Source organism: Paroedura picta, chromosome 2 (genome assembly GCF_049243985.1).
Source record: "Paroedura picta isolate Pp20150507F chromosome 2, Ppicta_v3.0, whole genome shotgun sequence".
In the NCBI taxonomy this organism is placed as follows: domain Eukaryota; kingdom Metazoa; phylum Chordata; class Lepidosauria; order Squamata; family Gekkonidae; genus Paroedura; species Paroedura picta.
The window spans coordinates 161,335,905-161,350,486 of NC_135370.1; the positions used below are offsets into that span (position 1 = coordinate 161,335,905).

Consider the following 14,582-nt stretch of genomic DNA (forward strand, 5'->3'; position numbering starts at 1 on the left):
CAATACGGGGTGGTTTGCCAGTGCCTTCCCCAGTCATTACTGTTTACCCCCCAGCAAGCTGGGTACTCATTTTACCGACCTCGGAAGGATGGAAGGCTGAGTCAACCTTGAGCCGGCTGCTGGGATTGAACTCCCAGCCTCATGGGCAAAGCTGTCAGACGGCTGCCTTACCACTCTGCGCCACAAGAGGCTCATTCCAAATAATATACTGAAAGTTATAAATAAAATCATTTGAAAAAAAGCTTATGATTTGATACCTGTGCCAATTTTTATACCTGTTTTTCAACATCAAAGTGGTTTTGATATGATAACAATCTAATAAATATATATACAGAAAAAATCAACTAATGACAATATATGATTTGTATGCATAGTAAGAAACAAACAGGAGATCATACTATTTCATAAACATCTACATTTTACAAATTAAAATGAAGTACATTCTTTATTCCATATATTTTCCAAATATTCTCTCTACTAGGTCTGCAAAAGAAATTTTATATTATATAAATCAATAATTAGATACTATACATTTTTAAATATTAAATCTTTTTTTCATTTCTCCATTTTAAAGATGTGATAACTTATCTACTAATATCCAGTTCACCTTAGTGCAATGCAAATAAAATGTGACCCAGAAAATGACAATTGCAAATTCAACTGATAAACCTTTAGGAGATAATTAGTCATTAATCCAATTTCACTGTTCCCTGATAGTGTTATCAGAAACAGGTGAAATCTATCACAGTATTCAAAACCCCAGGGTGTAAATTAATAAATTTAAAGATGCATATCGTGCCCTTGGAGTAGTTACAATTGAGATTATGCTGTTCTCCCATATCCTTACAAAAACACATGTAATCTATTGCATTATTCAAAGCAAAGGGATGAAAACTATTTAGTTTAAAGATGCATTCTATTTCTCTTTGAAGTAGCCGTTTAGTGATGTATATTCTTCCACAAGCTCCACCCTGTAAAAGTTCAATGCCTGTGAAACGTATTTGAATGTTTAGTTACTTCTCAGCCACGAGCTGGCCAGTCCGGGAGTGGGTAATATAGAAATTTAACAATAAATAATTTAAAACACCCTATAAAGAGTGTTTCCCTTTTAGGGGTAAAACTGGTGCCTGAAATAATTTTTTATGTTCTTCCCTCTCTTCCAAGCAAAGAGCATTTTTTCCTCACATCCCGGGATTAGCTACAGCTTTGAGGGAATGGAACAATCCCTCTCAGGTAATTGACAGGGATAACAAAAAGCCAGGGATACTCAGAGGCAGTCTCTTTTAACCTATCAAAACCGGAACCCACAAAGGAGATTAGTATGTGCCTTTGATTAGTGTTCTTATTCGCATAACATCCTTATCCATGGTTCCTCTATATATTTGTGAATCAGCCTGGGGGGTGGGATGTGTCCGACTGTCCAAGTTGGAATAGGGCCAATCAGGATGCAACCAGCAAAGCTGGCCAGGGGCCAGCTGGGGGCCAGGAGGAGGAGCCCTTTCAAGGCCCGTTCTTAGGAACGGGCTTTGAAGCTTTGAAGAATTATATTAAGAAATATAATTCTTAAACACTGGCACTTCATTTATCTCATCCTGGGATGTGGGATAATTTATAATGAGTGAATCCCTTTTGCATCCAATTAGAGGACTTGCTCAACATACTTTTAAAGGCTTTGCCTGGGCAAGACTCTTTAGCAGAACAGGTCTCTGGGATTTAGATATTGGAGGGTGATTAACAGCCTTCAACTCTGATAATACAAATGAGTAAGGTTGTGAGTTCAGTTCATTCAAATGTAACCAAAAAAGCAGAGAGAATACCTTTGTCTTTTAGGGAGCTGAGAATATATTCTTTTTATTGAGCAAGACGGAAAAAAATACAGACAGGAAAAAGTGAACCCCACAGGTACGGTGATGATAAATGCTAAAATTATCAAAGTGCCTAGTGTTGCTTAATCAGATTATAGCAAGTGATTATTCTAAAAAGCAAACCAGGTTCTACTTTCTATCTCACTGCTTTTGATGATGTTATCCCTTCAGTCATGTCCAACCCTCAGTGATTCTATAAGAAAGCTTTCTCCATTCCTCTCTGTCAATGACCGCTTCATTCAGTTGGTTCATGGTCATCCCTGTATCGCCTTTGATCGTGTCAAGCCAGCGTATCCTTTGGCGACCATGTTTCCTTTTGCCTCTGAACATGCCGAGCATTAATGAATTTTCTAACGAGTCTGATCGCATGATGTCACCGCTTTTAGGGATTATCAAATAGTCCCAAATACCCACCAAGAAGGCCTAAGTAGTCTTTTTCTGAGACTTCCATCCAGAGAAATGTGATTTGATTGTTACAAGAGTGAATACTTACAGAAAAATATCATTCTCTAAATTTGTTCTGTAATAATCATGACAACTGGGGGCCTTTTCGCACAGGGATCTTTGTTGCAAATTGTTTGCGGAATGAAAAATCGCCATTTAAAATAGTGGAATTCGTCGTTATGCATACCTGCCTTTGTAGTGGAATCAGTTGCGTTTTTTAGCGTTTCCCACAGGCTTCCGGTCTCGGCAGAAAGCGCTAGAAAGGAAGCGCTATTGCCAAGCTCGTCCCGCCCCTGGCCGTCAAGCAGCCAATGGGCAGCCGTTAGCATGCTCCCAAACAGCCCCTTTCCCTTTAAGAAAGGTTTAAAAAAAAAAAAACGACCCATAGCAACGAATCTAGGTAGATTCGTTGCTACGGAGAGACCCATCCAGCTGCCTAATGTGAGCTGTCGTTTGATTGTATGATCGTTTGCACACTGCCTCGAGTGATAAAAAAAAAATCCCCCCCCCTCTCACGGGCCCGATTTTCGGCTGAATTTATTTGTAAAAAATAAAGGGACTTTATTTCAGCAAACGGGCTTTTCAGTGGTTTGTGCTTAGTGACTAAAGGTGAAGGACTGAAGCCAGGGAAGCCTCTAAACAGAAAGAGGCTCGCCGGTGCGTTTATCCCCGCTCGCTCGGAGAAAAAAAAATGGCGATCGCTTCGCCGGAAGTTTGGAGGAGAGAGCCAGGGGGAGGGACTTTGAAGAACCAGCAACAATGGTAACGCACAGGTCTTTAGCGCTACTGTTGCAGATTGGTTGCAGGAGTGTATCGCTATCCGGAGGGTGAATCCACTTTTCTGGATTCCCCTGAAAGCGCCACAACGAAGCGCTTTTTGCTGATTGGTTTCAGGATTGTTGCAGATTGTCTGCGACGTCGTGGGTTATGGCAAATTAGTAGCGTTTCCAAATAGCAACCATTGTGCTACTTTGAAGCCGTGCGAAATGGCCCTGGTTGTTGGTAACTAAATATAGGCTTATCAGCATAAAGGTAAAAGAGCAAATCAGTATGAACATGTGAGTCTGATAGAACCATATCATATGTCCAATCTCAACTCTTAAACTGCACTAAAACTGAACTAAAAACAATGTAAATATAACTATGTCAACTGTCTAAGATGAAAGTTCACTTGCAGTTGAAAAACGCTTGAATTCTTGGTTTGCCAAAAAAGATTGGTGACATCATAGCTATCACTGCAGTTTGCCATTGCCTCTGCATAGGACTCAGAGTCTTCCTTGTTAATCTTCCCTCTGAGGCCTAACCAAAACAATCATGAATCTGATCAGATCAAGCTAATCTGAGCTATTTATCCTGGTTAGTCATACATAGGTTAGTCATATATAGGAAGTCAGCTTCCAAGAGTGCAATGCTTGAACGTAATTTTATTACAGGAACACTGGGGCTCAGCTGATGCCTGCACCCTTAAAAAGCTGTAGTTATCACCCTCCGGCTGGCGATGTTATTCTTCGTTTGGGTTGAGAATTTTCCCCATTAACAAAATGGTTCCTGTTGAAGTATCAAGAGTTACTATCAAGAAAGGTCTATTGAATTCGATGAGAAGTTGTGCTCCACGGAACACACCCGCTCCAGGCTGATCCAATAAAGTATGATCTTCATGAAGATCTAGCACAGCTTCATGAAAAGCCTGTAGCAAAAGAATAGGCATTTATTTTGAGGTGAGCTTGCATTTGCATTTTCAAATGAGAAGTGAGATGATCAAGAAGATTCAGGTGACTCAGTAAATGGCCCATTTAGTCTTACAGCCAGAATGATGGAGAAACTATCAGTGTTTTCCTTGGAAATACCTAGCAGTTTGGGCCCGGTGTACTTCAGAGACCGCTTCCCTACCTATTCCCCAAAAAGCGCCTTGCGCTCCGCCACCTCCAACTGGCTGTGGATCCCTGGCCCCAAAGAAGCACGGCGGACCTCAACAAGGGCCAGAGGCTTTTCGGTCCTGGCCCCCACCTTGTGGAACGAGCTCCCTGAAGAGATCAGAGCCCTGCCTGAACTTCCACAGTTCCGCAGGGCCTGCAAAAGGGAGCTCTTCCACCAGGCATTCGCTTGAGGCCGACCGACTGAGAACATCTGCTGGGCCCCAGTGATCTCCCCAGTGTTGTTGTTATTTATGTTGTGTTATAAATTGTTACTTGGTTGTTATGATGTTGTATTGAAACTGTATGTTATAGATTAAATTATTATAATGTTCCATGTATAATTTCATAATGTTCCATGTAAAATTTCATAATGTTCCATGTAAACAGCCCAGAGCTGTAAAGAATGGGCGGTGTAAAAATCCAAATAAATAAAATAAATAAAATACATAGTTTCATGCTGGGCAATGTCCTTCTAACCTGTACATATATATTCATTGTTTACAATAATATAAAATCTTAGAGCTTTGACTATATTTATTAAGTAACCAGAGAGGAGCTCACCCAGATTTGAAGTGTTCTGTCAACAGAATGGAATTCCTTCAATGAATGACTCCTGTTGTAAACTCTTTCAAAATATTAGTTTCAAATACATATGGATGGTTTGGTTCAGATAAGCCAAAAATACCTGAATCATGGCTGATTCAGGGACTTTTAAGGCTCATTGGAGCCAAACCTCCCATTTGCTGCATTCAAATGATCCATATCAAGGCCATGATTCAGCCAGTTAAAGGCCAGGGGGACACTCCAGAACCCCAAATATTCACACCCATGTAAGTGCCTCTTCCCATGGAGGCTGAGGATGGATTCCTTTGCTTTGACTGGATGTTTCCATTGATCTGAACAGCAGCAGCTATTTAGGGTCCCAGAACCTAGTCTTTCACACCATCAGCTACTAGACCCTTTTAACTTGTCAAATTCAGTTCAAGAAATTCCTGGACTTTTATGTTGTTGAGCCTGAGGAGGGGGGGATTTAGGAGGGAACAGGCTTCAAGGGCTGATTAGATGGTTGTTGCATTGCATCAGTTTGTTCTTTGTAAACTACCTTATATGACCAGAAAGGCAGGAAGTAAATATTTTAAATTGGGACAAACCAATGAAGTGTCATACTTGGATCTCATCAACTGATCAATTCCTGTTTAATTGATTGATGGCAGTCAAGGATAGTGAGTTACTTCTGCACATGGCCTAGATCAGGGGTAGTCAACCTGTGGTCCTCCAGATGTCCATGGACTACAATTCCCATGAAGCCCCTGCCAGCAAATGCTTGCAGGGGCTTCATGGGAATTGTAGTCCATGGACATCTGGAGGACCACGGGTTGACTACTCCTGGCCTAGATAATTTTGTCAAATTACCTCAAGAAATCTTTAAGAGGCACATGATGAGGTGTGCTGAACAACGTCTAGTGCCGAACCCATGCACCTGCACATACTTACCTGAGAGAACCTTAGATCGTGATCTCTTGTAATCTCAGACAGATCAGCATTTGTCACACCGAGACTCTGCAACAGGTCTGTGACATCAGTAGATGCAGAAATAGAAAATTTTGGAATCCTTAAATCAATGTCTCTGTTAACAAACAAACAAACAAAAACACACAGAATGATCATTTTATTTAGACAACATACGAACTGTAAATGGGATTGTTAGTTTTTTTTATTGTGGTGTTTTACTTCTGTGTATTAGTGTCAGATTGTTTGTTTACTTGATGTTTGGTATTAGATTCTTTAACTTTTATCATTTCTAACAAAAAACAGTGTATTTTTTTGTTCCTTTATTGAGTAGAAGATATCACTACCTGTCTCCATGTAATTTGGGGCAGTGCACTTCATCCACCCCTTCCCTCATGTGTCTTCCATACATCACATTTGGATCTTGGACTTCACTGGAGACATCCAAGAGCAATCAGCCTTCCCCCAACAAACTGGAGAACAGTGGAAGAGGAACCTCAGCCAAAGAATCAGAGGATGTGCTATGCTGCCCCACCTGGTAACTGCCTTTCATGCGATGACAGAGGCAAATTATTTGCTTGCATTTGCTGGCAGGCAGGCAGGCAGGAGTGCCCAAATTGGGAATGAAAGAGTCAGAGAGGGCAAGGCATTACATTCACTGATAACACTAAAGTCTCTACTAAGCTCTTTTGCACACTTTTTGCTGAACACAGGGAAATATGAGATATTGTTGATGTTGGTGAAGGCATCTCAGATATCTTCATGGGACAGAGAATTCCTGATGAATTGAGCTCTGCGTGGAATAAATGTCATTCAACTTCTGCATCACTTCTGCGTCTCCTGACTATGTATTTCTTGTCTTAACTTTATTCAAAAGTAACTGGAAGGTCATGGGAATAAATTCTAGCAGACTGTTTTGTCCAGAGCCAGGGTTGGGTTATTCTTTGGCTGAGGATCCTCTTCCACACTGGAGCTAGAACACTGTTAAGATTAGGGAGATGCAAGGAAAAGATATGAACCAAAGCAGCCATGGGTTTTTGGTATTTGTTTGAACTGTTTTGACTGAATCCTAATTGATTTAGTTTTGCCTTTTGAACTTGCCCATTGTATATCCCTTCTGGATATACATAAAGAATTATGATGGGAGGTCCAGACATACTTAAAATATTGAAAGGAAATAGTCACAGATCATTTAATTACTGTTTGGCAGACAATTCAGAAAATTGTGTTTGCTATGTAGGATATGTATGAAGCTGATACAGAAGACAGTGGAATTCATTTCATCATGTTAATGTAAAATTTAATATAGACAGCAACTAAGATAAGAGAAAATACTCATATAACACATTTTAAAGTGCAGTTAGTATGAACTAGTATTGTTATTGTATGCTTAATATTAATTTAAATTAGATGCCTTTTCATATTAAAAATAATGAATTTGATAGAAGCAGTATTGGAAAAGAACCCAGATAATTTGCTTACCTATATTCAAAAGAACCACGCCAGTTATCCAGATCTTCTTTCTCCAAAGAACTCACTACATCATTTAGTTTCCCTTCGTCTGGCAGGATGAACCATGCTTCAGCATTGTCTGTATAAGGTATTCGTACTACCGTGCAAGACAGATCTTCATCATGGAAATATCCGTATGACGATGTTTTCTTCATCATACTTAATTTAACATATGTGTTCCCATATGACAAAAAATCTCCTTCATATGTTAGTTTGGGATGGAATCTCAATTTCCAGTCACCTGAGGGGGAAAATAAGACCCAAGAGAACTTTATAAATATTCCTTCAGCAAAACATGTGAATGTGGAGATGCAAAGAGGACAGAGTCCAATAAAGTTGCAAAAGATGAATAAAATCCTGTAAATAGGACCAATGGATGGAAAATCCATACTTGCAAGATCATAGCAGAGGTGCTATTGAGATGGAGAAAAAATGAAAGAGGCAATCAAAGCAGAACAGGTAGCAATAATCAAAAGACAGACATAATTTTATGAACAAGGTGTATGAATGGAAGATCATTACATGAGAACTTAATAGATTTTTATAAAATTATTCATGAGATAGAATTCCATAAATCAGTACGATCAATAGTATGGGGCATCCTTGCCCTTCAACCCTAGAAGCTCATAAATATAAAACCTTGAGCAGCAGAAAATCTCTATAGAATCATAGAGTTGGAAGGGGCCATACAGGCCATCTAGTCCACGCCCCTGCTCAACGCAGGATCAGCCCAAAGCATCCTAAAACATCCAAGAAAAGTATGTATCCAACCTTTGCTTGAAGACTGCCAGTGAGGGGGAGCTCACCACCTCCTTAGGCAGCCTATTCCACTGCTGAACTACTCTGACTGTGAAATTTTTCCCCCTGATATCCAGCCTATATCGTTGTACTTGTAGTTTAAACCCATTACTGCACGTCCTTTCCTCTGCTGCCAACGGGAACAGCATCCTGCCCTCCTCCAAGTGACAACCTTTCAAATACTTAGAGGGCTATCATGTCCCCTCTCAACCTCCTTTTCTCCAGGCTGAACATTCCCAAGTCCCTCAACCTATCTTCATAGGGCTTGGTCCCTTGGCCCGAGATTATCCTCGTCACTCTCCTCTGTACCCTGATATATCTGTACCTATATATCCTATTTGGGCGAAATCTCTATATATCTCTATATATCCTATTTGGATTGATACATATTTAGCCACAACCAATTTAATTTTAAGTTCATTATATTTGAGCAAGAAAAGAACAGTTTCCACAGAAGGGGGAAGAGTGGTTGCTTAACAGAAACCATAATATAGGCCTTTAATGCACTGTTGTTTTCCAACTGGTTCACCATGCATTCCAACCCACTTTCCAAGCAGATCTTTGTTGTTGCTGCTGTTCTTTACTGATTTTCTACCCTTCTGAGTTCAGCAAGCATTTTGCATGATGTTTTCCAGGTTTTTAAAAGAGTGGTTGTACTGCAATTCTTCCCTTTTATTTGCCCCAAAGACAGAGTGTTTTCATGCAGAAAAGTTCTGCTGGCTTTTTTGCCCCTGACCATGCACTGCATTGGTAGGCCAGTCCTCTATTACAAAATATATCCATGGACTGTCCTCCCTACTCCTGCAATCCACCAGCCTGAGCTCCATGCCTCAGCAGAGAAATGTCCACCCCAGTGCCCTGTACTGAGGATGGTGGTGGAAGTGTTGGCTGCCTTGGACCACAGGTCCCCCCATTTGTCTCTGCCAACTGGAAGTGGGATGAAGGACTGGCAGCTATCAGGGTTGGCCCCCCACTGCTGCCCATGTGAAGGCAGTGGGGCCAAGCAATGATACGGGGGACTGGATGCCCATCACTATGGAGGGAAGGCCATAGGAGTTACCATCAGGTGGTTCACTATTGTACATGGCCTCAAGTCCACAGTGTCTTTCTGGGTTCATTGAGTAAAAATCAGAAATCAGACACCAAGCAGGAAAAAGTTGAAACGGAGACCGTTTATGCACTGGGAACTTCACTGCCCCAGCTCCTGCGCAGGAGCACAAATAGGGGGTGGATGAGGTGCTCCAGGCCAAATGCTCCCCCATATGGGTGCAGGAAGAGGTGGGGCAACCTGCCACGACTAAAACTCCAACCTGTAGCTCAGCATGAAACCTTCAGTGCATAAACGGTCAAAGTGATTGCATTGACTTGACATGTTCAATGAAGTGGAATTTGCAAGACAGGATCACACATACAGCAACAAATAGTACACACTATATGTGATATTATTGCCCGGACTCTCTTTGTTTTTATTAAAGCCTGTTTCTAAATAATTTTGTTACAGAACATCCCAGCTACTTGTTTAATACTACACTCTGAAGTGATTTTTTTGGCAGATCCTCTATCAGATGATAATCTCTGGTGACTGAGCATTGTAGGAGGAATCCCAACTATTAGCCTTCATCACTACTCATTAGAATCAAGTACTTCTGATGTTGGGTAGGTTTTGACTTCTTGAGATGATGCTGTAGATTTATTTAAAATGTTATCTTCTTCTTCTCTTCTTCTCAAAATGTTATCCTCCATTATCTTTCTGCAATCTCACATTAGCTAGTATAACAGCAAAAGTGGCAAAGACACAGGAATTATGAGTGCCCAGGTTAAAAACAGAACACAACTAGAAGTCTCATTATGGGAGCTGTGAAACATAAGTCCACTTATCTGACTCTTCATCAGAATAGCATTTTGGGGACCAAAGTGACTGCAGGGCATGGCACAGTGGCAGGAGGGGCTTCCGCCTTCCCTCCCTTTCTGCTTTCCACAACAAAAACAGCAGTTGGGAAGGGATGGTTTGTGCCATTGCTGTTGCCATATGTCTGCTTCTCCTCGTTCTCCCAGTGTGATTCATGTATCACGTCTCTAATGAGACCTTGATGTGCACAGTTAAAAAAAACCAATGCTTGTGTATATTGAATGGTGTCTACTCAATTCCAACTTTTGTGAGTTGTTCCAACCACTCACTTCCAACTTTGTAACCCACCATGAGCCGACTCGAAAGTGGCGGGGAATGAATAAATAAATAAATAAATAAATAAATAAATAGTAAGAAGTAAGTAAGTAAGTAAGTAAGCAAGTAAGTAAGTGGTGACCCTATGAAAATCACTACACAACATAGCTAAAATCAGTACACAACCAACAAATGGCATTTGGACCAGAAAACTCTTACAATCCTTCCTCACGATGACAACTGAAGGCTGGGACAGGTGTTAGCCAATAGGCAATGAGGGCTGCTGCTGAGGGCCCCATGTTAGGCATGGCCTGCACCACCCACGGCTCTGCCCACCCAGGTGTGGTAAAAAGAAAAACATCAAATTCCTCCTGCCATTCATGCCTGCCTTGTCTGGGAAGGGAGAGCAGCAGTAGCTGTTATGACAGGGGCGCAGGACCAGGTTTAAATGGAGCAAAGGATTTGGAAAGACAGGGCTGAGGCAGGAGAAAAACCCACTCACGGAGACTTACAGCTTTGGAGTTATTAGAATGACCCAAGTGCTGAAGAGGGTAAGCAGGCAGGCAATGAATGGGGACGACACGTCGAAAGACTAATTAGTTTAATTTAGCCATAGACACATCGTAACCCAACTGTTGCCTGTGGCTTCAGACTGGGTGACTGACTGTGGGCTGGAGACCAGTTGCCCTAGATACCGCCTTGCCCTTATCACTCATAATACACTAGGTGCCAAAATCAATGCAGCCACCAGGTGTCTCTGGGCAGCCTTTCAGTCCTTTTCCTGCACACCTACATGGCGTTCGGCCAGGTTGTTTCTCAGCTCTGGTCTCTGCATGCCTTTTCAGGGTTTCTAGGGCTCGGCATTTCTGCTGTGACTGTCTGCCCTTAATCATTAATTCCATCCCATGCTGCCTTGCCCCTTCTAAACTCCTTGGTTCCCTCCTCTAGCTGAGGGCTTGGTTGTCTTTTTTGATGGTGCTGAGTCTCACCCACCAACACAAGTTTGTGTAATATCCTCTGGCTGCCTCTGCTTTGCTGCCTCTGCCAGGCCACTGGGTCTCCTGGCTAGGCAAAGCAACACTCAGTCTGAACCATCATGATCATAGAATAGAATCGTAGAATCATAGAGTTGGAAGGGGCCACACAGGCCATCTAGTCCAACCCCCTGCTCTACGCAGGATCAGCCCAAAGCATCCTAAAGCATCCAAGAAAAGCGTGTATCCAACCTTTGCTTGAAGACTGCCAGTGAGGGGGAGTTCACCACCTCCTTAGGCAGCATATTCCACTGCTGAACTACTCTGACTGTGAAATTTTTTTCCCTGATATCTAGCCTATATCGTTGTATTTGTAGTTTAAACCCTTTACTGCGCGTCCTTTCCTCTGCAGCCAATGGGAACAGCATCCTCCCCTCCTCCAAGTAACAACCTTTCAAATACTTAAAGAGGGCTACCATGTCCCCTCTCAACCTGCTTTTCTCCAGGCTGAACATTCCCAAGTCCCTCAACCTATCTTCATAGGGCTTGGTCCCTTGGCACCAGATCATCCTCGTCGCTCTCCTCTGTACCCTTTCAATTTTATCTACGTCTTTCTTGAAGTGAGGCCTCCAGAACTGCACACAGTACTCCAGCTGTGGTCTGACCAGTGCCATATACAATGGGACTATGACATCTTGTGATTTTGATGTGATGCCCCTGTTGATACAGCCCAAAATGGCATTCACCTTTTTTACTGCTGCATCACACTGCCTGCTCATGTTTAGTTTACAATCCACAAGTACCCCAAGGTCTCGTTGACACACACAGTGTTACCTAGAAGCGTATCCCCCATCCAGTAGGCATGCTTTTCATTTTTCTGACCCAGATGCAGAACTTTACATTTATCTTTATTAAATTGCATCTTGTTCTCATTTTCCCATTGTGTTCAGATCTCGCTGAACTCTGTCTCTATCTTCCGGAGTATTTGCCAGTCCTCCCAATTTGGTGTCATCTGCAAACTTGATGAGTAGTCCCTCCACCCCCTCATCTAGATCATTAATAAATATGTTAAAAAGTACCGGGCCGAGCACCAAGCCCTGAGGTACCCCACTACTCACCTCTCTCCAGTCTGATGAAGCAGCTCCCTCCAGTCTGATGATGCCTTCCTGTCTCATCTCCTTCTTTCCTTAGCTCCTGGCTGCCTTCTGACCCTGCCACCACCTTCCTACTGGCATCCACATGTTCCTCCTTTCTTCTGGCTGGACTGTCAGGAGCACGCTGACCCTGCCTGAGCCACCTGGAGCAATCCAAGGGGCCACACCAACCTTAACATGATGGATTTCAGACCAGCAGTCCCTTCCCCTTCGTTGCTATCATTGCTTCGTTTTAGCTGCCTTCCATAGTTTTTGACATTTCTAGATCTCCAACTTACCTTTGAAGAAAATGTAATTCACAAGGACCATGGAGGTTTGTTCACTGAGGTCCTTGACTATGTTGACTGTTTTCCCAGAGGTTTTGGTTGTTAAATAATCATTGATCTGCTGTTTTGCTCTTGTGGAATCCTGGAAGTCTGTAAAAAAGTCTTCTGTGTAATAGAAGTTTCTGACATTTTTAAGAAAAGTACGTCCTACTTCCAATGACTTTTCAAAGAACAAAGCATTCCCTGTTTTCACCTGTGTTCCCTCTCTTGGAAGGTTAAGCTTGTAGATAAGATCACAAAATCCTTCATGTATCTCATTGCCCTCAATCTGTGAAAGATCAAAGGCTAGTCCTCTGTAAATCTGTCTTTGGGTTTCAGATGATGCCCCAAGGGAGAGTATGGCAAAGGCTACAGAGATGCCCAGGGGAGAGAACAAAATGTTTTTGTCACCTTGAGTGGAGGACATTTCTTTGTACAAACGAAATGCAAAATCAGCATTAGAATTGATTATCATGGACATGACATCGTCCCCAATTCTACACTCTTGGATATCTTGTAAGTGATAACAGTGGAACTGCAGACCAATCAATAATAAGAAAAGGTAGGTCATGGCCTTCTTTGGGATTTGTAATCAATCTATGGAAAGAAGAAATATGTAAAATAATGTTAAGCAATTAAAATATCATTAAAACTAGGTAAATACAACATTTTACACTTGTAAATGCTGGAGTTGCAACAGAAGAAGAGTCTCAAAGTGGCTTGCAACAACCTTCCGTTCCTCTCCTCACAACAGACACCCTGCAAGGTAGGTGAGGCTAAGAGAGCTTTAAGAGAACAGCTCTAACAGGACTATGACTGCCCCAGGGTCAACCAGCTGGCTGCATGTGAAGGAGTGGGAAATCACACCCAGGTCCAGATTAGAGGGTGCCACTCTGAACCACTACACCACGCTGGCTGATGAAATTCTAATTCAGAATAAAGGTCATATTTCAAAATAGGAATCATCATTCTAAAATTGTCTTCCCAACTATGAAACTATTCCATAATCGGCTCATTCTTGTTGGAGAAGCTGGACTCTGAGCCTACAGGCAGGCATGTGGTCTCTTCTTCTCCAAAAGCTTCCTTGCTCTTGACAAGTGAGGCTGCCTTGCACTTCTGTTATGATCATCGTTATGCCACCAACTTCTGTTGGTGTCCAGTCGCTCTGCTACTGGAGAGTTGAAGTCGTTCTCCTCGTTATTTTCACACCATGGAAGAGAAACACTACCCCATCCAGACAACATATGGTGCAATGGTGGTACCGGGACCTCCTATTCAGCATATCACCATTTTCTGTGAATCTTCTGAGCCTCCACTTTGGTAGACTGCTGGAAGGAGGATAAATTCCCATGCAAATACAATCACTGAGATTCTCCATGTTAGATTGCCCACTTTGCAGAATAAAAGAGGAAAGCCAGACTGATACACTCAAACCAAGCATAACATTGAGTTTGATTAGGTCCTACTGACCTTAAGCCACTATGGTAGAGGTGGGTCAGCAGAACAATGACAGAGAAAACATCATCTCATACTTACAACAAACACTCCTGAAGCTACTGGCATTTAACTGGACTGAATGTCTCCTTGCTTTGTCATTTATAAACCAGGCATGTACAATGCCCACTAAAAATTGTTATCCATTAAACAGGGCAAAGGGGTGGAGGAGCAAACCTGATGCAATGGTCCTGGAGCCATAATTTGTACTTGTTGGCTTTGCTTTTAGTTCTCGATATAAAATATCATTTGAATGGTGCCAAGGGAGAACAGCTCCAAAACCACCCACAGAATCTGAATGAGGGAGTCTACTCCGGGATTTCTTCTCATGCGTGAGGCTGGTGTCTTTGTTTCTGACAAGATGAAGACTCTGCATGCAGTACATGATAAAAGTCCACTCAAATGTTTCATGCCAATAAAAACGTATTGTCATGGAAAAACAAAGCC

At 42.1% G+C, this 14,582-nt stretch overlaps 1 protein-coding gene across 4 annotated transcripts in view; it reads right to left on the minus strand.

The window, feature by feature from the left end:
• Positions 1-1,580: 1,580 nt before the first annotated feature.
• Positions 1,581-14,582, minus strand: part of LOC143830708 (serine protease inhibitor A3N-like) — a 173,415-nt gene continuing 160,413 nt past the window's right edge. Inside the window, exons 1-6 of one of the 4 annotated variants that reach the window (XM_077323580.1) lie at positions 14,178-14,255; positions 13,053-13,238; positions 12,615-12,752; positions 7,217-7,487; positions 5,720-5,852; positions 1,581-3,996 (exon numbers count right to left, since the gene is read on the minus strand). In XM_077323580.1, coding sequence (XP_077179695.1) covers positions 3,811-3,996; positions 5,720-5,852; positions 7,217-7,487; positions 12,615-12,752; positions 13,053-13,212 — 888 coding nt within the window. In that variant the 5' untranslated portion in view covers positions 13,213-13,238; positions 14,178-14,255 and the 3' untranslated portion in view covers positions 1,581-3,810. The other 3 variants (XM_077323579.1, XM_077323578.1, XM_077323577.1) reach the window with 3 other exon arrangements.